The sequence below is a fragment of the Sorex fumeus genome, unplaced genomic scaffold (genome assembly GCF_029834395.1).
Source record: "Sorex fumeus unplaced genomic scaffold, SorFum_2.1 ptg000006l, whole genome shotgun sequence".
NCBI lineage: Eukaryota > Metazoa > Chordata > Mammalia > Eulipotyphla > Soricidae > Sorex > Sorex fumeus.
In genome coordinates this window covers 8,416,287-8,439,120 of record NW_026606063.1, presented here as the reverse complement: position 1 = coordinate 8,439,120, position 22,834 = coordinate 8,416,287, and the positions used below count along the sequence as shown (strand labels likewise).

Sequence of the window (22,834 nt, the reverse complement as noted above, 5' to 3'; positions counted from 1 at the left end):
CGAGAGTTAGGTTGGCACCAGGCTGGAATAGAATGGCCTCTCCGGGAGGGAGGATGCCAGTAAATCCCTAGCAAAAGGTGCTCAAAAAGCAAAACCTGGGGTCTGGTCCCCAGGGGTTGTGTTCATTGGGCCTGGGGCTTGGGCACACCTGGCCTTGTAATGAGCTGTGCCTTCTTAACCCCCAGCGCTCCTCACAACCCCTGCGGGCCAGATCAGCAAGGATTGAGGTGGTCCAAAGGAATGCTCACGGACTGGGGGAGTCCCTGGATGGGTGTGCCAGGGCCGTGTCCTGCCCTGGCATGGCTGTCATCCGCAAACTATGGTCTCAGCTTGAGTGGCAGGCAGTGAATGCCACGTGAGGGGACAAGACCGTAGATGAAGGGGAGGGGGGGAGTGGGAAAGGGAACAGGTACACGTGGGTGGTTGTCTTGCACACAGAGGACCCCAGTTTGATTTCCCCACCCCACGTATGATATCCTGAGCCCCATCCGGAATGATTCCTGGGCACAGAGACAGGAGAAAGCCCTGAGCACTGCCAGATGTACACCCCAAACAAAACAAAAAGAAGTGATCCATACCTTCCTTCCCACATCAGCCGAAAAGATGATCCTTTCCCTTCGGGAGCCTAGTTGGGCTAGGGGGTGTCTCCATGCGGCCCCTGAGTACCTTAGAATACTCCTAGGAGGGGTTTGGCCCCTTTAAAGAGAAGAAGGTTTTTTAAGGGAGAAAGTTGTCACATGCTCACACTCCCACCCTCTCCACAGGTTCTAAGGTTCAGATAAATGCTATGAAGTGTGTGTTTTGGGAAGGGATGGAGCTGGGGCTCAGCCTGGATGTGCTGGGCCCCTGCTCCAGAGACAGGTCAGCCCGATTTTGAGGACAAAGTCCATCGTGCAGCCAGCATGGGACTTGAACCTTCATAGGCGACCTCTGGCTGTGCCCCCGAACTTTGGATCCCAGAGATCCAGATCTGTGGTGACCCCAGAGCTGCAGAGCTGATGCACCATCCCTGGAATCTCTTCCAGACCCTTGATTATTCTACGGAAGTGGGTATGAGGTGGCATGAGCTTGGCAGGAGGGGTTTCTGCCCACGTCTCTTTTGGGGAACAAGGAAAGCCATTGTGGATACCTTTTGTCTTGACCTCTGCGTGTGGCCCCAGCCACTGGGGGACTTCCCCAGCACTGAGGTCACAGGACCCTCCTTTCTACTCTGCACCCAAACCTTCTCATTTCAGGGCACTTATCCTGGAGCTTAAGGCAGCTCCGAGCCAGACAACCTGGTTCTGTCACAGGCTTAGTGATAGCAGAGAAGTCCCTGATGAAAATATCAGGCTGCTGGCAGCTCATCCTCTCCGCATTCAGGCTTCCGAGCTCCCGAAGGAGCACTGCTAATCCCAGCACCCTCAGCCTGGGCTGGCAAAGGCAGATAAGCTTGGAGCAGGGCAGCGCCAGACCCACACAGCTATCGAGTTGTCGGGCTCTGAATTCAATCCCGTTGGTGTTTCATACAGTCAACGCTCTCCTCTTATGGGCTTAGACACTCCTCTGTACTCCTCTGTGGTGCCCTACAAATGCACCAACTGCTCAAAGCCTTCTCTGTGTCCACTCAGATGTCCCTGGTTAGAAACCACGAACCCCACCCCACAGTGCTTCACCCACGAACAACGCCATGCTGCCCACGCACCTGTGGAGTCGCTCGACTTCCATTTGAAAATACACATTTCCACCTCTGTAAGAGTCATGTCATCATTTGTGGAGATGGAAAATAAAAAGCATTCAGAAGGGTGAAAAAAATTTCTTAAAGAAACCATTACTTAAACACATTACTTATTTTTTTTCTTTTTGGGTCACATCCAGCGATGCACAGGGCTTACTCCTGGCTCTGCACTCAGGAGTTACTCCTGGTGGTGCTCAGGAGATCATATGGGATGCTGGGAATCGACACCGGGTCGGCCGCGTACAAGGCAAACGCCCTCCCCGCTGTGCTATCGCTCCAGCCCCAAACACATTACTTATTTTATTTTTAGGTGAGCGATCTTTTCTGTCTACCCCATTGGTGCACAGGGCTGGGACTCTGTCACATGTTCGAATTTGCAGTGGCTTCACCAAGGCAGAGTGGGACCATCTCACACACGAGTCACGTTAGCAACTCTGACAGGAAAGGGACCTTAGCTTGCACTTCTTTTATTTTTCCTGCCACACCCTGTAATGCTCAGATCTTCCTTCTGAATTTGCACTCAGGGATTACTCCTGTGCTCAGGGACCATATGCAGTGCCAGGGATCAAACCCAGCTCAGCTGAGTGCAAGACAAATGCCTTACCCACTGGATTATCTCTCCAGCCCTGTACTTTTCTGATGAGATGAGTCATCCCCAGTTTTCTCCTGTGACAAACAGACCTGCTTTGGTTTTAGTATCCATATAACATTTTGTTTGTTTGTTTTTTGTTTAGGGGTCAAATTGGGTCCCACCCTCTTGACGCTCAGAGACTATTCCTATTGGGGAACAGGTTTTCCCCAATGTGCCCAGACACATTGCACACCGGGTCTAGGCAGACGTGAGGCGAAGGATGATGGGCGTGAGGAGATACCACTCTGGGAGACAACCGATGGCCATTCAGTTTATTGCCAAATGCACACATATTTGGAGCTGGAGCAATAGCACAGAGGTGTTTGCCTTGTGCGCAGTCAGCCCAGCTGAGCTGGGTTCGATTCCTCCGCCCCTCTCGGAGAGCCCGGCAAGCTACAGAGAGTATCGCGCCTGCACGACAAAGCTGGCAAGCTACCCATGACGTATTCAATATGTCAAACACAGTAACAACAAGTCTCAAAAATGGAGACGTTACTGGGCCTGCTCGAGCAAATCAATGAACAAGGGGAGGACAGTGTTTGTTTGTTGTCTGTTTGCACACATATTTTGTAGAGGGTCTCAGTTTAAGAGGATGGTCCAGTCACATAAAGTTCAGCATTACTGACCTGTTCCCTTTCCAACTCTGCTTTGCCCTGGCCTAATCCCCATTAGGGCTAGATGCTGTAGTTAGGAATGACTTGCTAAGCAGAGGCGACAATTCTTGGGGGGTTGGGTGAGACTCAAGGCGGATACCTGGTGCTTGTCAAATGCGCCCAGACACTCCCTACTGGGTGCTCTGAAGGGACAGATCTTATTTGCTATGTAGGGACAGATCTTATCTGCTCCGGTGCTTGTTGCCATGTTTCACATATTCCCAGCTCAGTGCTCAGGAGGGATCCCTGCTGGTGCTTGGGAGATCCTATGTGATGCCCAGGATTGAACCAGGGTCAGTTAGCCCCTGCTCTGGCCCAACATTCACCATCACTGTCCTCCCGTTGTTCATCGATTTGCTCGAGAGGGCCCAGTAACGTCTCCATTGGAGACTTTTGTTGTTACTGTGTTTGGCATATCAAATACGTCACGGGTAGCTTGCCAGGCTCTGCCGTGCGGGCGAGATACTCTCGGTAGCTTGCCGGGCTCTCCGAGAGGGGCGGAGGAATCGAACTCGGATTGGCCATGTTGGCTGTGTGCAAGGCAAACGCTCTACCGCTGTGCTATCGCTCCAGCCCCAACATTATTGTGTGTTTTTACGCTTTGTTTTGTTTTTGTTCTTCACACTTTCTAAAAAGCCCTCTCTGGTTTGCCTGAACATGACCCGATCCGGCCTGATAATCTCAGGAGTTGGCAGAAGCAACCTCCCCTCCATCCCCCCCCCGCCAGTCTGCCCTTGTGGAGAGAGGGCAGGTGAGGGCAGGGAGACAGGATTTCTGGCTGACCAGCCCCAGCTGCATTCTTGGCCTGGAGCATCGTGGCCCAAATCTTTGTGGGCAAGAGCAGGGTGGCCATGCTCTGTGTGTGAAACAGGGGAGGCTCCGACAAACCCCCCGGGCTGGAAGCCTCTTAGCGGGCCCTCCATGTGCTGGACTTGCAGGCAGCGTGAGGGAATGAGAGTAAGGGTAGCAACCACAGTTGCCACTCGTCCCCGTTGTTAGCAGCCAAGGTTCTACCCTGGGTTTACGCATCTCATTCTCATGGCAGCTCTGTGAGGATGGTGGATTAGACACGCAGGACTGTGGTCGAGAGAGGGTGAGCGGCGGGTCCTGCAAGAGATGGAAGAACAGGTGCTCTGGACCCAGCACCCACACCCTTAACCACTCGGCTTTCCTGTCTCTCGGGGCTTTGGGAAACCTGAAAATAAGCCCATACTGAGGAAGGGAGACCAGAACCCTCTTGCTCCTCCCTCTCCCTGAGCGTGGTGCCTTGGGGTCTCTGGATGTGGGCAGACTGAAGTCTCTGCTTTTCCTTTGCCCTGAACTCTGCAAATATTTATTTATTTATTTATTTAATTGGGCTGGAGCGATAGCATAGTGGGTAGGGCCTTGCAAGCGTCCAACATGGCCGACCCACGTTCGATTCTTCCACCCCTCTTGGAGAGCCCAGCAAGCAAATGAGAGTATCTCACCCGCATGGTAAAGCCTGGCAAGCTATCCCTGACATATTCGATATGCCAAACACAGTAACAATTGTCACAATGGAGACGTTGCTGGGCCTGCTCGAGCAAATCGATGAACAACGGGAGGACAGTGACAGTGACAATAATTTATTTAATTATTTATTTGCTTTTTGGGTCACACCCAACACTCAGGGGTTACTCCTGGCTCAGCATTTAGGAATTAGTACCGGCTTGGGGGACCATAGGGGATGCCAGGGATTGAACCGTGGTTGGTGATGTGCAAGGCAAACACCCTACCCGCTGAACTATCGCTCCAGCCCCTGCAAGTATTTATTGAGCACCTGTTATATACTGTGTCCGTGCAGCCTGACCCAGGGTTCTGGATACTCCATTGCAAGGGTGCTCCACTTCCTGGTTTCTCTCTGCAAGCTATGTGCAGGCAGAGTCCTGGCCAGATTGTCGTGAAGGGAGGTGAGGCGGGGTCTTGGCCCCTCACATGAGCTCCTGGTCCATGGGACTAGGAATGCAGAGGAGGGTCGTGCAAACCTGCTCTTCCACCATTGCACCCCGAGATCTTTCTGCTCTCTGCAGCCCTTTGGAGGCTGCCACTCCCTGCATCTCCCAGGTTGGAAGGTCTTGCTGCTGGGCTGTTTCGCAGGTAGATGGTTTATTTTCTCCTCTGTGGCCCTGGCGGGTCCCAGGAGTCATGCAAGACTGCAAGGCGGCAGCAGGAACAAGCGCCCAGCTAGGGCTCATGGGAAAGACCCCTGGGTTGCTCACCTCAGGGGTCTCTGTTGTAGAGAGTAGCTGAGGAGCTTGGGAGAGAAGAACTTGCCCAATGAGACCTCTGACCGGTTTCTAATCTGGGCCCTGCCCAGGGAGAATTGTCAGGCTGGAGATGGTCAGCTCCTGGCACCTCGGGGCATGCTTGTTGGGGTTGAAACTCTCACCTCCCTGACAGGGGCAGGCATGTTCCCCCCCTAAAAGACACACATTTTATGCAAGTGCCCCCCTGGGGTTCTCTTTGATAGGGTGGTTGGAAATCTTAGGGTGAGGCATGTGGGGTCTCCAGTCGGTCTGGCCCAAAAGGGTGTCCTCTGGGACAGCTCCCGTTTGCTCCCCCAACATCCTGTGCAGATTGTGTGGGTGGGTAAGTAGAGTCTGAGAGTCAGAGGTCAGCCGCCTGTGGTACTCTGGGGTCAGTGCCTGGACATGAATCTAGAAATGCAAAGAATGGGGGACAGGGTCAGAGATAGTGCAGTGGGTGGGGTGCTGGCTTTGCATGCAGCCAACCCAGGTTGGATCTCTGGCACCCATATGGCTCCCTGAATAGTGCCAGGAGTGATCCCTGAGCACAGAGCCAGGAGTAAACCGTGAACACCACTGGGGGTGGGGGTGGGGGTGGGGGTGGGAAGACAGACAGACAGACAGACAAACACACACACACACAGAGGGAGAGAGGGAGAGATCTGAAGAATGCGAGTGCATGCCCCACCTGCTCCACCCTCCCATTCCTTTCCCATTCCTTTATTTCCCCAGAGCTTCTTCATACAGCGCCAAAGTCCCAGGCAGCCCACGCAGGTGTGGTTGGGTCACAGGCAGACCTGGGGTTTGGCTGGCAGGGCACAGGCTGGTGGGCAGGTGCAGGGTGCAGCAGGTTAGAAGTTTCCCCTTGGCCCAGGAGCGTGCAGGAGGAAGGCGCTTGCCTTGCATGTGGCGACCTCTGCCACGACCTTGGATCAAACCTCCGGTACCACGTGTGGTTTCCTGAGCATCCCCAGGGCTCACTACTGAGCACAGAGCCAGAAATAGCTCCCGAACACTGCTGGGTGTGGCCCAACCTCCATTCTCGCACCTCCTCCTCCCCCACCAACAAGAGAGAAGGAACCTTTCCTTACTCTGCAGGGTGAGTCGGGGAGGGGAGAGTGCTCTGGGCTCTTCACGTGTTTGGCTGGGCCTCTGGCGACGAGTTCACGGGTACACTCTGGAGGGTTGTGCATCCCGCAGACGCTCCAGTCAGCTCGGTGCTTCTGTCTCTGAGACGTGACAGAGCCTCCTGGTGGGTGGGTGAGAAGGTTCCTGACATGGGGGAATTCCAGTGCTAGAGTGGGTGCCGTCTTGGGCAAGCCAGGAGGGCTTCACCCTAACCCTGGCACTCCTTCCTCCACTCAGTGACACGAGTATGCAGTTTCCAGTGGGGGAGTGTCCACTCCTTGTCAAAGGCATCTCCTGGGGGGGAGGACAGGGAGCAGGCAGGTGGGATACATACGGACCTCAACTCCAGGCCTCGGAGGCAGAAGGCTCCTTGACCCCTGTCCTGTCCTGCTCGCTAGAGGGAGATTTAGGCATGTGAGGGAATTCAATAGTTGAGAAATCTAACCCCAACCCAGTTCACACCTTTACATACTTCCGGTGTGACTGTGCCTCAGTTTCCTCTGAAATCATGTACAGATCTACATCTATCTTTCAGTCGATCTCTATTTTCGTTCTCTCTGTCATATATCATCTGCCTCTATTACTTGTATCCCTGTTACCATCTATCTTTTATCTCTCCATCCATCCATCCATTCATCCATTACCGTCCACCTTGCCATCCACCCACCATCCATCCATCACCCATCATCTCTGCATCCATCTATTATCCACCCACCACCCACGCATGCTTGCATGCACGCGTCCATCCAACCATTACCCTCCTCCCATCCACCCACTATCCATCCATCCACCTCGTCATCCATCCTTGCACCCACTCCGTTCTGCTCTAAGCTCACAATGATTTTGATGACTCACAGATAATATGGGCCAGGTTGTGGGAGTAATTGACTTTCTTAGGAAGCCAGTTTCATGATTCTAGGCCACTTAAGCTGCCCACATATCCCACATCATTTGCTTTTTGAAGTGGCCCGTGGCGACCCGGAGGAATTGATTCCACTCCTCCAACAGCCTCATCCCCCATGGGTGGAAGCAGTGCTGGGCAGTGACCAGCCCTGCCACGGCCTCATGCCCACTGCCCCTGTCTCTTCCAGACAACATCTGCCTCCTACAAGCGTTTTCTGCCCGGGTGCGTTTCCTGAGTGGCCGTGCACTGCTGGACGTCATAGAGCGCCTCTCAGGTGAGCACCCCAAACTCTACCTGGCCCCAGTTCCCCTGTCCAGTTTATCTCTGCTCCTCTTTCCTAATATCTGATTGAATCAACCTTGTCTTTTTGGCTGAAAATAATCAAATAGTCCTTGGGACCAAAAAGCAATTTGGGGGAGGGGGGAGGCTATTTTTCCAAGTCACTCCCACCTTGCCAGATGACAATCTTCAGGTTAATGTGAGGCTGTTTGCTGCAGAATCAAAGAGTTTTTAAAACAATCATCAGGTGGGGGCTGGGGGAGAGGGCTCCCGGAACTGAAACATATATCTTGTATGTGGAGATCCCGAGTTACCAGCCCAAGTAGCACCATCTGTCTGGGTCCGGGCACTGAGTCGCCAGACTGAGACTCACTGGGCGACCTGCAGGTCTCAGCACTGCTGGAGAGCTGAGCCTTACTCCCCCTCCTCCTGCTCCTAGTCCTCCCCCCACACACACACACTTCAGAAGCTGGCATGCATTTCTTCCTCCAGGGGTAGCTTTCTGTGGTCCAAGGAAACAGCCTTTGGAGTGGGTACTGCCTTGTGCTTTGAGTTTGCAGCTGTGAGATTTCAGCCCAGGGCTCGGACCTGCTGCCTTGGCCCTGGAGATGGCAGGAGAAGGCACCACACACTTTGGGGGGACAGATTCCTAGCTACCAGCCCACATGGCTGGGGGTCAGGGGCCTCAGCTCTTTCTCTGTCTTGCACTCCAAGGACCTCCTCTTCCACCAGAAAGGATGCTGGAGGAGGCAGAGGAGGAGGCCTGCTCTTGAGGCCCCCCACCCCAAGGCTCCCCTAAAAGTCCCAGGGTGGGCCGGAGCAATAGTACAGCGGCTAGGGTGTTTGTTTTGCAGGCGGCTGACCTGGGTTCGAGCCTGTCACCTCCAGGAGTAATTCCTGAGTGCAGAGCCAGGAGTAATCCTGAGCATTGCGGGGTGTGACCCAAAAAGCAAAAATAAATAAATAAATAAATAAATAAAAGGCACAGGGTGGTGTTATCCTCCATTTACAGTTTATATCACTGCCACTCCCCAGTGCCCTCTGGGATAGCACCTGGGTTCCCTGATGGGGTCTTTGGGGCCCGTCACTGGCTGGCTTCATTGCGCTCTCACCACCCCAAGTCAGATACACAAACGGAGCCTCTCGTCCACGCAGCGCCCAGTGGAGAGTGTGGGTCTGTGTGGGTCCTTCCTGCGGAATGAGAGCCGTGCTGAGAAAGGCCAAGTGCTTGGGGCCACTTAACCTGGCGGGTCTTCCAGACTCATCCCCAGCAGCCTGTCCCGGAGTCGGCCTGCCCTTGCCCTCTGGGTACCAGAATGCCACCCGCTCCCCACCATCACCTTTGCCTGGGAAGCCCTCCCTCCACCCCCAACCCCGGTGCAGGTATCACCTCCACTCTCTCCCTCTCCCCTCTCTGCCCTGTGAGGCAGTGCTGGTCTGCATGTCCCCACACCTCCAAGCCCCTTCCTCTTGCTTCCAACCCTGGTTCAGTTCTTCCAGTGTTCCCAGAGTGGCCCCTTACCTCCCTTCTGGGTGCTAGGCAAGGGGGGAGACTGAGGCAGGATTGGGGGATCCGTGCAGTGGGGCTTTGTGACCGAGACCACCCTAGCTCCCTGTTCTGGAACTGTTTCTCTCTCAGAATCCCCTTCCTCTGGGGAGAAACCCTTCCCAGCCCCTGGTGAGTGACTTAGACTAGCCATGGACCGTTGTTGTTTCCCGCCGGGCCACAGCCACCTACGTTTCTATACAGCCCTGCTGCCAGCTGTGCTAGCTGGGTGTAAGCTCTCCTGCGAACTGTTCCTCTCTGCCAGGAACAGGGAGGCAAGTTCCAGCTGACAAGAAGCAACGGCTAATTATAGCATGGTTGAACGCCGTAAATCTGGTGCTAAGTACACCGCATGCTCTGAAGCTAGAGTTTTCATGGTTTTTTTTCTTTCTTGTCAGGACTTCTAGAACGGCAGGAGGGGCCTATGGGTCACCGTCTCCTCCCTTTCCCAGGGAGACTGAGTGCTTTCTGCTGAGCGGGCTTCTGCTGCTGGGGCTTGCTGGCAGGGCTCAGGGTGGGGGTGGGGGTGGGGTGGATAACTATCCAGTGTTTCATCACCGTGAAGGTGCAGAGCCTGCCCCTGGATGCCCTGCTGCTCTGCGGTGCGATGAGGCTCCAGACCCCAGCCGTGCTGGGCTCTCCTTTTTTTTTTTTTTTAATTTTTATTAGTGAGACACCATGAGGTACAGTTGTAGACTTAAAAATTTTTGTGCTTGGGTTTCAATTATACAGTGATCAAATACCCATCCTTCCAGGATGGTCCCCCACCCAGATAGCTCATTCCTCTGCTACAGGCTTCCTTAAAGCTGCGTGCACCCCAGGGAGGGTCTGTGGGTGAAAGCCACACCTGTATCATCCAGTGTCTCCCAAAGCAGCTCAGGCACATTTGTTACTCACTTTTTGATGATCTCAAGCGTATTCTCCTCATTCAGCAGGTTGGGAAATAGGGGCAGAGAGGCGGGGTTGCTTACTCAGGTCTCACGGCCCGAAAAGGCGGAATAACAGGTGTCTGTCACCCGCTCTTCCCTGAACTCGGGGGACCCATTGCAGGGGCCCTGAGCCTTGTCATGGGGCCCTGTGCCCCGTTGCCTTCTCATTATCATTCGTCCATATAAATAATCACTGTCACTGTCCTCCCATTGTTCATCGATTTTTGCTCGAGCAGGCCCAATAACATTGTGAGACTTGTTACTGTGTTTGGCATATTGAATACAGCACGAGGAGCTTGCCAGGCTTTGCCGTGCAGGCGAGACACTTGATAGCTTGCTGGGCTCTCCGAGAGGGGCGGAGGAATCGAACTCGGGTTGACCATGTTGGCTGTGTGCAAGGCAAACACCCTACCCACTGTGCTATCGCTCCAGCCCATATATAAATAGTATTGGTGTTATTTTAGGGGTTAGGGAGATAGTACGGGGGTTAAGCCCTTGCCTTGCATATGGCCAACCCCAGTTTGATGCCATAGACAAGCTCCTGAACATTGTCAGAAGTCATCTCTGAGCACAGACCCAGGAGTAGCCCCTGAGCACAGAGGCACATGGCCCCTAAACTCATCTACTCTTTTAAAAATTCTTTTAATGTTCTCCAGTCTACAATTGTACCTCATGGTGTTTCACTAATAAAAAAATTTTTTTTTCTTTTTGGGTCACACCCGGCAATGCACAGGGGTCACTCCTGGCTCTATGCTCAGGAATTACCCCTGGCAGTGCTCAGGGTACCATATGGGATGCTGGGAATCGAACTCGGATCGGCCACGTGCAAGGCAAACGCCCTACCCGCTGTGCTATCACTCCAGCCCCCTCACTAATAAAAATTTAAGAAAAAAATTCTTTTAATGGTCCTGGATGTTACGAGCACATTGCTGGCAGGTGCGAGGTCCTGAGTTGTACCTTGGGCCCTAGAGGCCAACTCCCCACCTGCACTGATGGTCAAACCATTACCAGAAGTGGTCCCAAGTCCCCCCCCATCTCCACTGACCCAGCATTGCTGGATGTGAACTCTCTTTAAAAACTTCATTTCTGACTGCTTGGCACGAACACATCCAGCTCAGTGGTCTTCAAATCTTTGCTTCTGATTTTAAAAGAAATGGAGCATTTGCATGGACCCCTACACATGTCATAAGCCCAAGGAACTGTGACTAATAGACTAAAAGTAGGAAGGGGGATAGCGTGCTGGGCTAATGGTTCTCTCTCTCTCTCTCTCTCTCTCTCTGACCAACAGCGCTGGTGGCCTCAGTTTACCCCCGAAAGCCGCAGGCTGTGGAGCGCTATGTCCTTCCGGTCCTCTGGTACTTCCTGAGCAGCATGTCTGGGACTGGAATCCTGCGTGGCCCAGGGGGGCACATCCGCTCCGTGGCTGTGGCACAGCTAAGTAGGAGCCTTCAGGAGCTCATGGGACCCCGACTGCAGGACTTGGCCGCCTGTCAGCCAAAGCCCATCCTCAAAGTGCTCCAGGAAGTCCTGGATGTGGAGCCCCTGGGAGGCCGCCTCCGGGCCAGCATCCGAGGGCCGGGCACCCACAGCCAGACCATTGGCAGCTCACGCCCCTTTCAGCTGGAATAAAGAGATTGGCAGCAGGCAATCGCTCTTTTTTTTTTTTTAAATCTTTTTTTTAAATTTTTATGATGGAATTATCTTCCGGTTTCCTTTCCCTTAGTGCTCCAGATGTACACAGTCTATTTTGAAGTAGAAATAAAAGAATTACTTATTTTTCTAAGGCTTTATTGTGCCGGTTTTAACCTCGGAACTAGGATTGCGGCGAACAACCCAAACGTGACAACATTGATCAATGTTTAACGGTCGTGAGTGAGACGCAGTATTGGCACCGACCCATAGAGTGCCCCCATCCTGAAACACAGACATCCTAAGTTGGTCATTTGAGCCCAGGAACACATCCCTGGGGACCAGTGACTTGTGTCTCACTCTTCTTGGCCTTGGCATTTGGGCCTCAGGGAAGCTTTTACAAGGAGCAGGAGAAGGCCAGAGAGACAGTAACAGGAGTTAAGGCCTCTGCCTTGCACACAGCCAACTTCCCTGGCACCCCATAGCAGTCCCTGAGCACTTCAGGAGTGATCCCTGAGCACAAAGCCATGAGCAAACCCTGAGCAGTTCTGGGTGTGGCCCCTCCCAAAACCAAATAAATAAATAAAACAGAAAAAGGAGCATGGGCCCAAGGTATGATGCCTCTTCTCTGGACGATGGATTCCGATGATGATGAGTGATGGATTCCGAAGGGAACTGCACACTGTGTCCCACTAGAGAAACAGAAGGTGAGGTGGGTGTTGGGCCATGGAGTCCAACATGTGCCCAGAAGCATCATAGATAGACACGACTTTGGGGTGCAGGGGCCTAGGAAGCTGGCAGAAGAACTTCTAATACGAGCACCCAGAGAATTGGGGTCTTGATCTGAGCAGGAGGAAGTACAGGCTGGAGTGGGTAAGTCTCTGTCTTGTCTGGGGCCAGTGACAGGCTGACGGTGGCGTGACCTGGAAGAACTAGACTCAGGTCATTCACCTCCAACACTCAGATGAGATGAAACATGAAGGACCCATGTCCTGTTCCAGCCAAGGAGCAGCTCTGGGCAGGACCAGTGGCCAAGGCCTCATGACTGCAAGTTCCCCAGCTGGTCTGCCGCCCTCGCCACCGTCAGCCATCCTGGGAAGAACACAGAATCTATGGCACGGTTCAAGGCTGACCCAGAGCAGTATGGGAGCCCCAAATCCACTCGCTCAGATATTCCCAAACCCAGTTGGTTGCCTCTAGCCTAGGACGCCACTTCCCTGCTTCCTGTGTCACTAGGTCTCACCCTCCCCTCCTTGCCTCCTCTCCTCCTTGCAGGTCTAGGCCCTGGGACTTAGAACATGCAGCTTAAGTCTGGATTATTCCAGCCTCTGCTGAGTTGCTTCTCACCTGGTTGTGACCCCAGCAGGGGCTTCCAGCAAGTCCCTAGCTGCTAGGTAAGGAGTTGGTGGCACGTGTGTAAAACTGGACACAATTACTTGTATGTGAGATCTCGGCCCATGTTCTGGGTTTGATTGGGAGATTGAGCCTTCTTGAGCAGGACCCTGTAACCTCTCATTATTTTAGGTTGTATGTTTGTGTGTGTGTGTGTGTGTGTGTGTGTGTGTGTGTGTGTGTGTGTTTTACAAGAATGGCAAGAGTCTTGGGATGTAGAATCTGGCAGGGGCTTTGAAGGAGGATATTAGAAAATAAGAAAAAGAAGCCAGCACTGTCTGGCCTTCTGCCCATCTGCCGTGTTCTGTGTCCAGCCATATGCAGAGGTGTCTACAACAGAAAACAGCAATGAAGCCACGAAGTAGCAACCACACAGGGGTCTTCAGTCCTTCCCCAGGTCATGTTTGAGCCTGTCCCTGCAGCCAGGTGCCTGGGATGGGCCCCTTGGAGGGGCAGCTGACTTATCCCAGGAAAACTGAGTCTCAGGTTTCCAACAAAGGCAGACACGGGAGCAGACCCCACTGGGAAGGCCTAAGAAAACGGGGGAGGAGGGAATCGGGTGGGAAATGAAGATTGAAGATTGTCCTGGAAACCAGCAGAACTGAACTCATCCATTTTTGGCTCATAGCACAGCGGGTAGGGCGTCTGCCTTGCACGCAGCCAACATGGCCGACCCGAGTTCGATTCCTCAGCCCCTCTCGGAGAGCCCGGCAAGCTATCGAGAGTATATCGCCCGCTCGGCAGAGCCTGGCAAGCTCCCCGTGACGTATTCGATATGCCAAACACAGTAACAACAAAGTCTCACGATGGAGACGTTACTGGGCCCGCTCGAGCAAATTGACGAACAACGGGAGGGCCTTTACCTTTACCTTTTAGTGTATGCTTTGGAGAGGCATTTTGGGGTCGAATTCATGGTTCTCTCTCTCTCTCTCTCTCTCTCTCTCTCCCCCCCCCCACCTCACTCTCCTCTCTCCCTCTAACACACACACTCTCTCTCTCCCCTCCCCCCCCTTCCTTCCTCTCTCTTTGCTCTCATCAAAGACTTGCCGGGAGCGGGACCATATTTCTCACTCACCCCTCCTTTCTCAGCAAGTGGAATTGTTGAGCTATTTGGACTTTTCCCCTCCACCCCACCTCTTACCCTGCTTACTCTGCCCTTTTCATCTCCTTCCCTGCAGGAGGAGAAATAGTTCTCCCTTCTCACCGTGCTTTAGAATCATCTCTCTCTCAGTCCCCGGGTAGGTGGTCACAGTTCTTATTCCTCAGCACCATCCTGGCTCTTATCATTGCTGGGGCTCACTCAGATCAGGCTCTGAATTCTGTGTGCTGTCCCCTGGTGTTGCAGTGAGAAAGGAGATGACGTTTGATGGCTGCGTTTGGCTTTAACCAAGACATTCTAATGATGTCTCTGGGGGCTTCCAGCCGTTATTAGTCAAATCACCTTGGGTTCTCCTTGAGACACATGTGTCCAGACAGGGGTCTGGCATTTTCCCAAACAGTAGCTTTCAAATGGTACCAGCTTTAGAAAACATTGTCACTTCCGGCCCCTCCCAAAGGAAGAAGCCAAAAATCAAGAGAGAGGAATAATCTTCAGCAAGTAATCTGTTTTCCTGGGTCTCTGCTTTCCTTCTGTTTCCTGGCTCTGGGTAATAGCCACCAAGGCCAGGACTTGCTTCTGGAGAGAAGTTGAAAAGTCTCACAGTCTCCCGTGTTTCATTTCTCATGCATCTGCCTCTGCCAGGCTGGGGGCTTCACCTTGAAATAGACATGGGGGATTCATGGCCATGTGGTACCAAGATTTGGGGGACTTCCCTATTTTCTTTCATTAAGTATTTTTTTTTTATTGAATCACTGTGAGATATACTTAGAAAACTTTCGTGATTGAGTTTCAGTCATAAAATGATTGAACACCCAGCCCTCCACCAGTGCACATTTCCCACCACCAATATCCCCAGTATCTATCCCTTCCGCCATTCCCACCCCATCCTACCCCATGGCCTCTAGGGCAGGCACTTTCCTTCTTACTCTCCTTCTACTTTTGGGCATTATGGTTTGCAACACAGATACTGAGAGACCGTTCTGTTTGGTCCTTTGTCTACTTTCAGCACATATCTCCCGTCCCAAGTGACTCTTCCAACCATCATTGACTCAGTGATCCCTTCTCTATCCCACCTGCCTCCTCCCCCAGCTCATGAGGTAGGCTTCCAAGCAGTGGAGCAATCCTCCTGGTCCTTGTCTCTGCTGTCCTTGGGGGCTTTCCTCTTCATGCACGCCAGGATAGTTTTGTCTGTAATTGACAGGGAAGGTCAAGAGGGGGACTGAAGTCTGAGTGATTGTTTTTGAAAATTCTCTTGGAAATTCTGTTTTGATTTTCCGGCTAAGCTAGCTTAAGACAGATGGTGAAAATTACAGCTGGACTTTGACAGGATGGGCAAAAAGATCGACTCTCAACTTGTAAATATTGCAGGAAATGAGAAATTTCATCCAAAGAAAATAAGGGGTGGCATCTCCTAGAATTGTTTCTACCTGTATTCCCCTAGGCCCAGTATAAATACTGCTTGCAGGTGATGTTAGAGCAGAGGTGGCCAGGGGCTAGTGGCTTGCTTGGCCACTAGCAAATACCACTTATTATTTTTTTTTTTTTGCTTTTTGGGTCACACCCAGCAATGCTCAGGGGTTACTCCTGGCTCTGTACTCAGGAATTACTCCTGGCAGTGCTCGGGGGGGACCATATGGGATGCTGGGAATCGAACCTGGGTTGACCACATGCAAGGCAAACGCCCTATCCGCTGTGCTATCGATCCAGCCCAAATACCACATTTTTAAAAGATCTTTCTCAGTTTCATTGAGTTTCAGCGATACAATGATAGAACATCCATCCCCCACCAGTATGCATTTTCCATCACCAATGTCCCCAGTATCCTTCCCACCACCCTCTCTCCTCTATGCAGGCACTTTCATTTGTCAAAGTATTAAAAAAAAATGCTGCACTTGCTTTATCTCTTAGAATTCTCTCCTCCACCAAAGATCTAATGGACAATTTTATTTTGAAAAAGCTAAGTCTTCTACTTAGCAAAGATACAATTACTGTGAACTCTGACCTTACGAAGCCCGCCCTTCTGAAGGCACTGAAGTCTTCCCATTGCGTGCCCTGAGACCACCCATGGCTCAACATGGGAATAAACATGAGAGAGTCCGAAGCTTAATTGGTTTTTTCCCCTTTGGTATTTTTCATATCCGTAGTTGTGATTGCAAGCAAAGGGGCTTAAAATCTTTTTTTAACTTTGAGAAGCCCAGAATCCTTCAAAGAAGGGAGTCAATTCTCTTTGAGTTCGAGAGCTGTTTTGAACTTTCTCCAAGGATCAAAGCACAGATCTGGAGGAGGGGGAAGAAATCGCACTGAGTTCTTTTCTTAATCAGGCTCTTCCAAGTGTAGAGATGACAGAGATGAACATTAAAAACAAAAATGAGCCCTAGATGGAGCTCGGGGGGAGGAGGGAGGCATGCTTTGCATGTATGAAAGTTCTATCCCCGGCACCAAAATAGAATAAAATGAAAGTAACCACAGCAGAGGGATTATGACTGCAGTCCCCACAGAGGACTCAAAAAGCTGGCTTAGAAAGGGAAGTTTAGCTCATATCTTGGCTGGCAGGATATATCGGCTGCCGCTGTGGTGGGGGCCAGCAAGACCAGAGATAGAAGTAGCTGGCATCTGCCTCTGGGGTCCTGATGCCAACTATCAGTAGTGTGACGAACTCAGGCTGCCTGGTGACCTTTGTCTTCATCTCTTCCCTCTTTCCACTCTCTGGCTTCCTTCTTCCGTCTCTGTCCTTCTTCCGCCTGGCTTCCTTCTTCCTCCGTCAATTTACGTCCCTCATCAGGGTTGTCTATGGGTACCATCGTCCCAGCCCAAACGTCATTCCTGCCTCAGTCTCTCATCAGGGGTGCTTGAAATGACAATATGGAGAACCCAGCTGCCAGACGAGACTCAGTCTTCATCCCCCAAGGCAGGACCCTTCGGAGAGCTAGGAAGCTCCTTTATCAAAGTCCCAAGTGTCACCAAGCCAACAATATGTCATTGCGTCTGTCAGGTAACTGAATCCGGGCTTCCAATGACAGGGCTATTGTTTGTCTTTGCAGCTGCTGTTTCTCATTTACTTTTGCTAAAAGCATACCTGGTTGGCTTCATGGAACTTTATTTCAACTTCAGGTGGGCACTGGAAGTAAAACATGGCCTGTGAGCATAGGCTTAGTATAGACACGGTTTGATGGCATTTCAATGGAATTTTTGATGTGGAGCTACTGAAAAATCCATGATGCTGTGAAAGGCTTTGCTTGGGAAGACGGCGTGGGTGTCTGAGCCTGTAAGCAGAGAGCAGGCTGGTAGGTCTGTGAGCATCATGTAACTTAGGCTTCATGGCCTCAGTTCTCTGCAACACGCAGAAATGCTGGTTATTTGAGAGAAAGTATTTCTTAAGATCCCTCAATTTTTTTTTCTTTTTAGTTTTTGGGCCACACTTGGTGATGCTCAGTGCTTGCTCCTGACTCCGTGCTCACGGGTTACTCCTGGTAGGGCTCAGTGGACACTATGGGGTGATGGTGCGATGGGGTTGGCCATGTGCAGGACAAGTGCCCTACTCACTGTACTATCTCTGTAGCCCCTTACAACCGCCTTCACTCACATGGCAAAGCCTGACTCAAGGCCCAGCCAGGAAAGAGAAGTCTGTTCAGGCCTGCCTTTGTTCCCCATGTGGATTATTTGGGGTCTGGACTGGGCCTAGGACACGGGGAAGGAAATAGTTCACTTAGAATAAACCATCTCAGACCTGAGCTCTGGGACAAAGTTGGATTGCATCTTGAAGATTATACTTATCCGTGTGAAAAGCCACTACCGTTCACCAGAATATTATATGTGCAGTTTCCCCCTCCCCCCACCTCTGTGAGTCCCCCTGAGAGAACCAGAAAATCATGTTTTTACTCTGGGGTGGAATGGTTTGCTGGGTTACTAAAAATATGTTGGAGAAAGTGCTGACTGAGCACTTTCTTCCTGGCAGTTCTGGGGGTCTTCGTGGTCTCCACAGAGTAGAGGCTAATATTCCCAGTAAGAGCGGACTCCAGTGAGAGGTTAATAGTTGCCCCTGAAATTGCTCTACTGCCCTTTCCCGTCACCTGGTATCCCTTCTTGGCTCCAAACAATGGAGAGAAAGTGCAGACGCTAGTGGGTTAGGTCCATTGGCTTCATTAATTATTAAACAAAACAGAACATCAAAAACCCTGGCGTCCCTTCTTCCTGGAGCAAAGACAGGGCTGGGCCCAGATGGATGAGGAGCTGGGTGAGGCCATGCCTGGGGCAGGTGACTCAGCGAGAAGCCAAGCTTGCCCCCTGGTTCCCAGCAGAGGGGACCCCATGGTACAGTTAAAGCCAAGGGTTTGAAGACAGACTTGGTCTCCAGGTCAACAACTGGTCCACTGGGGCAAGCTTAATGACTTGGGTACAGAGTCCAGTTCACATGTCATTTGGGCTAAGTCCAGGAGAGGGGATGGACACCAAACGGCAAATCTCTGCCTGGAGCAAGCATAGTACGGTTTTAGCCCTTTGACCTTTCCTGCTTGCCCGTATCTTGCCCTTGGCCACTTCTTTTCTCGGCCTTGGTGAGTCTAACTTGCCATCCTCCAGACCTTTGGGTCCCTGTGTAATCTGGAGATAAGAGCAGATCATTGTCCCTCTGGGCCTGGGACTTAGGGCAGGAGCCCAGATTGGGAACGCTCAGCAAAGGCAGACAGTGTCAGGCATGCAGGAGCATCTGCTAGCAGCATCCCTGGAGCCAACTCTGTGCTGAGGCTGTCTGCGGTGGTGCAGGCAGCGACTGCCCACAGCCTAACTTGGGTACAGAGTCTAGAAGGCAGCTCTGGTTCATTCCAGAAACTTCCAGGGCTTCCTCTATGATGCTGACCCTCTCCATGATAGAATATGCTGGCTGATTTCCAACTGCCACCTCCAGATTCCCTTGCCAAAGCTGGATGCTCTCAGCTACCAGCCCACACAGCCCCAACCTGTAAGACCAAGCCCTGGAAGGGCCAGCCTGGACTGGGGATTCTGCCCTGCTTTTCCTTTGGGGGGCTGGGGTGGTGTTTAACTTCCGTTGACTTCCTAGTTCCCGCAACAGAGGACAGGCTTTGCACTGTCCTCTGGCTACACCCCTACTTTCCCTCCGACACCCTTTTCTAGCCTCCCCGCAACTGGAGATGTACTTCATGCTCCGATCCTCTGCCAACGTGGGGGCCTTTTTTGGATCAGTTCTCATCCTTGGGAGTGGTAGTTTTTCACCCTGCTTCCGACGTGCCCTCAGCCTGCTAGTGCCATCCCCGTCTTTCTCCGTGCTGCCCGGGTGTCTGTGGAGCACATCTCTTTCTCCTGACTCCCTCTCACATACCTGGCCTTGTCCCTTCTGGGCATCTGGCCTTCCTCCCACTGCCTGGTCCAGCTGGCAGAACCAGCCCCTCTACTGCCAGAGGTTGGCTCCTGGCATCCATGCAGAGCATATGCAAGCATTGATCCAGGCGTGGCATAAGAGTGCCTGGTAGAAGGTGGGTCGAGGCCCCTTCTAATAGTGTCAACAACTGTTCTCTGACTGCCTGTCACTTCTGTGGGAGTCACTGCCCAGGCCAGGATAAGATTCATGTTCTTGGGGTATGGCTTGCCCCCAGGGGTAGCTGTCTGTAGTCCCCACACCCAGAATGTTCTAATACTATGATCCATTTGATAAGAGCAAATTCCAACACTATACTTTTTCCAACCCGAGTTTGATTCCTCCGCCCCTCTTGGAGAGCCCAGCAAGCTACCGAGAGTATCTCGCCCTCATGGCAAAGCCTGGCAAGCTACCCGTGATGTATTCGATATGTCAAACACAGTAACAAGTCTCACAATATGACTGGGCCTGCTTGAGCAAATCGATGAACAACGGGAGGACAGTGACAGTGACAGTGACCTTTTCCACAACCTAACAAAGTTCAGTGCCAGAGCAATAGTACGGCTGGTAGGGTGCCTGCCTTGCAAATCATTCGACCCAGGTTTGGTGCCCAGCACCCTAAATGGTCTCCTGAGTCTGTCAGCAGTGACCTCAGAGTGCAAAGCCAGGAGTAAGCCCTGAGCACAGCTGGGTGTGGCCCCCGAAAGAACAGAAAATGTCAGCTTTGTGAGGTTGGCCCTTCACTGCACCCCGTGGGGGAGAATTCTTATCTTTTGACAACCCACTGGGCCGGCACTGAATTGCCTGATAACTGCACATCCTTCTCTAAACAGAGAGCCTCCAAGGAAGTCTTCCTGGACCCGCAGCAACCCTCGTGCTCATGGGCAGGAGCGGGTCTCTTGGCATAGACGGCTTCTGCGCTTTGCTCTCGGCTCTGGCAGAAAACAGGCAGATGATCTGGAGGAAAGTTGGCCAGAAGCCACCCCCATTCCCCCCCCCCCCCCCCCCGCCAGGAGATGGGCCTGTGAGAGCATACCCCATGTGCACCCACACCCTGCTGGGAACGGAGAATGGGCCGCCTTGTTTGGGAGGGTCAAGCGCACCCACTCGGGGCAGAGACGCAGCTGCCAGCCCCCAGCCACGAGGAGCAGCTGAGGCAAGGCAGCAGCAAGGTTGGAGTCAGACCTCTGGAGCCAAGCTCGGGAAGGGGGAGTGGAAGGAGGGAGGGGGCCCACGGCTCTCCTCATCTTATTTCCGGAACAATCCGTTTCTAAGCTGAGCGTGAAAAGGGAACTGCAGGGCTGGGACATACTTAAACATCCTGAAAATAACAAAGCTCTGCACGCATTCCTGCCTCTTAAAAAGCTTTAGCCAGATGCAAGGATAGAACAGTCACCCGACGCTGGAGCAATAGCACAGTGGGTAGGGCGTTTGCCTCACACGTGGCAGACCCGGGTTCGATTCCCAGCATCCCATATGGTCCCCCGAGCACCGCCGGGAGTGATTCCTGAGTGCAGAGCCAGGAGGAACCCCTGTGCATCACTGGGTGTGACCCAAAAAGCAAAAAAAAAACAAAAACAAAAACAAAAAAACAAAAAAAAAACAGTCACCCAACAGTGACTCCCCAAGCGTGGTGCCAGGCACATCTGCTTAGGACAAGGGCTGTTCCAGCCTCACCGTGTGAGAGGGCACTTGGAGTGGGGGTGTAGGGCTGGTTTCGAACCTCCAAGGATGGAAGAACACATTCTGCTTGCTTCACGGCAGTGAAAATGAAATAATTTCAAGGCGGAAAAAAACCCAGGAAAAGCACCCAGCCCCCACATCCCCCATATCTCCAGTTTCCCCTAAATTAAGCCCAGTACCAGAAGCATCTGAGAGTGCCAGTGTGTGTGTGTCTGGGGGGGGGGTCTCAAGTCGTAGTTGACCTTTGATCCCCGAACCAGGTCCAGCTCTTGGACGGAAAATGGCCATTGTTTAGAAAGCATGGCACCTTCTAGGCCTTGCCAGGTTGCCCTGACTTTGGTTTGCCTGGCATGGAATAGCCGGTGTGCTCGGCTGTTGTCCATCACATTCAGGGCCAGCTGGCATTCGTGAGATCCCCGGCCCACCAGTCAGGCCCGTTCCTTTGGCCGGGGCTGTGCTTCTGGCGGAGCCTGGGCCCGGTGCAGCCCACGGCCCAGCACGTAGAGCTCAGGGGCCGATGCCGCTCGGCCGCTGCCCTTCAGCTCTGAGGCACCAGGACCATCCTCATGGTCGCTGTGGAGAGAAAGGAGAGAGTGGGTCAAACACACCCTTCTGGGCTTCCTCTCCCTGCTCTCTGCTCTGTCTCCCTGTCCCTCCTGGGGCCCTGGTCTCAGTCTCTCTCATCTTTTGCCCACTGGTGTGAGCTGTGCTGGTGGGTACCCTTGGTAGGGGTGCATACGGGGGGCTCCAAGTTCCTGAGGTCTCTGCTCACAGGCTGAGCCCATTCTCTCAGAGGAGGCCCGGGACAGGGTGGGCACAAGCCTGGCATGTGACCAACCCTGGTTTGATCCCTCGACATTGTTCCCTATCCCTCCCAAGCCCGGGGTTCTGCTGTTCTGAACGAAGCCGAGGGCACAGACTCTGCATTCTGTTTGGGTTCTAAAAGCGCCTCAGGAAGTACCACCACTAAGAACCAGCCCCTAACCCTGCCCTGCCCAGCTGCCACGGCCCCCTGCCCCTGGCAGAGTCAGAGAGAAACAAGCCCCAGGCCTGGCACGTGTTGAGAACTTGGCTTCCCTGCTCCAGATTGGTGCCTGGGGCAGGGATACCCTGTCCCCTCTGGGGCGGTGGGATAGAGGGGGCTCCTGAGGGTGGGGCTCACCAGGAAGCCCTGCTGGCCATGGCAGGTGGCTAGCCAGGGCTGGGCTTCTGCCCTGTGTCTTCTGACCCCCGCTGTGCCCCTGTGGTGTCTTCACGGACCTCTGCCTCTCGCGGTTCCTCTCGGGGCAATGGAGAGACTCTGGCCCTAGCACGAGGATGGTCGGGGCCTCATTCCTACACAGTTCCCAGAACAAATCGGCCCGTGAGCCAGCTCACAAATGGAGCGGCTGGCACACAGGTATGGGTTGGTAGCCTGGTTTCGACGTTCCTGCAGGAGCTCTGGGGACCGTCTCGTCACAGGCGGTCAGTGAGGCCCGGAGACTCCCCAGGACCAGGGTATCTTCCCTGCCTTTTCCATGAACTTCCTCTGTAGGGTAAGCTCATGTGTGTGTTGGGTTCTCTCTCCATTGGGGGAGAAGCTTGATCTTGAGTCCCAGAAGGGGTG

General features: G+C 52.9%; 1 protein-coding gene across 2 annotated transcripts in view; it reads left to right on the top strand.

Annotated features, from left to right (window-relative positions):
- Positions 1-11,692, top strand: part of TOGARAM2 (TOG array regulator of axonemal microtubules 2) — a 59,684-nt gene extending 47,992 nt beyond the window's left edge. For both annotated transcript variants that reach the window (XM_056129854.1, XM_056129848.1), the window contains exons 19-20: positions 7,488-7,574; positions 11,343-11,692. In XM_056129854.1, the coding sequence (XP_055985829.1) occupies positions 7,488-7,574; positions 11,343-11,683 (428 nt within the window). In that variant the 3' untranslated portion in view covers positions 11,684-11,692. The remainder of the gene's footprint in view (positions 1-7,487; positions 7,575-11,342) is intronic.
- The last annotated feature ends 11,142 nt before the right edge of the window (positions 11,693-22,834 follow it).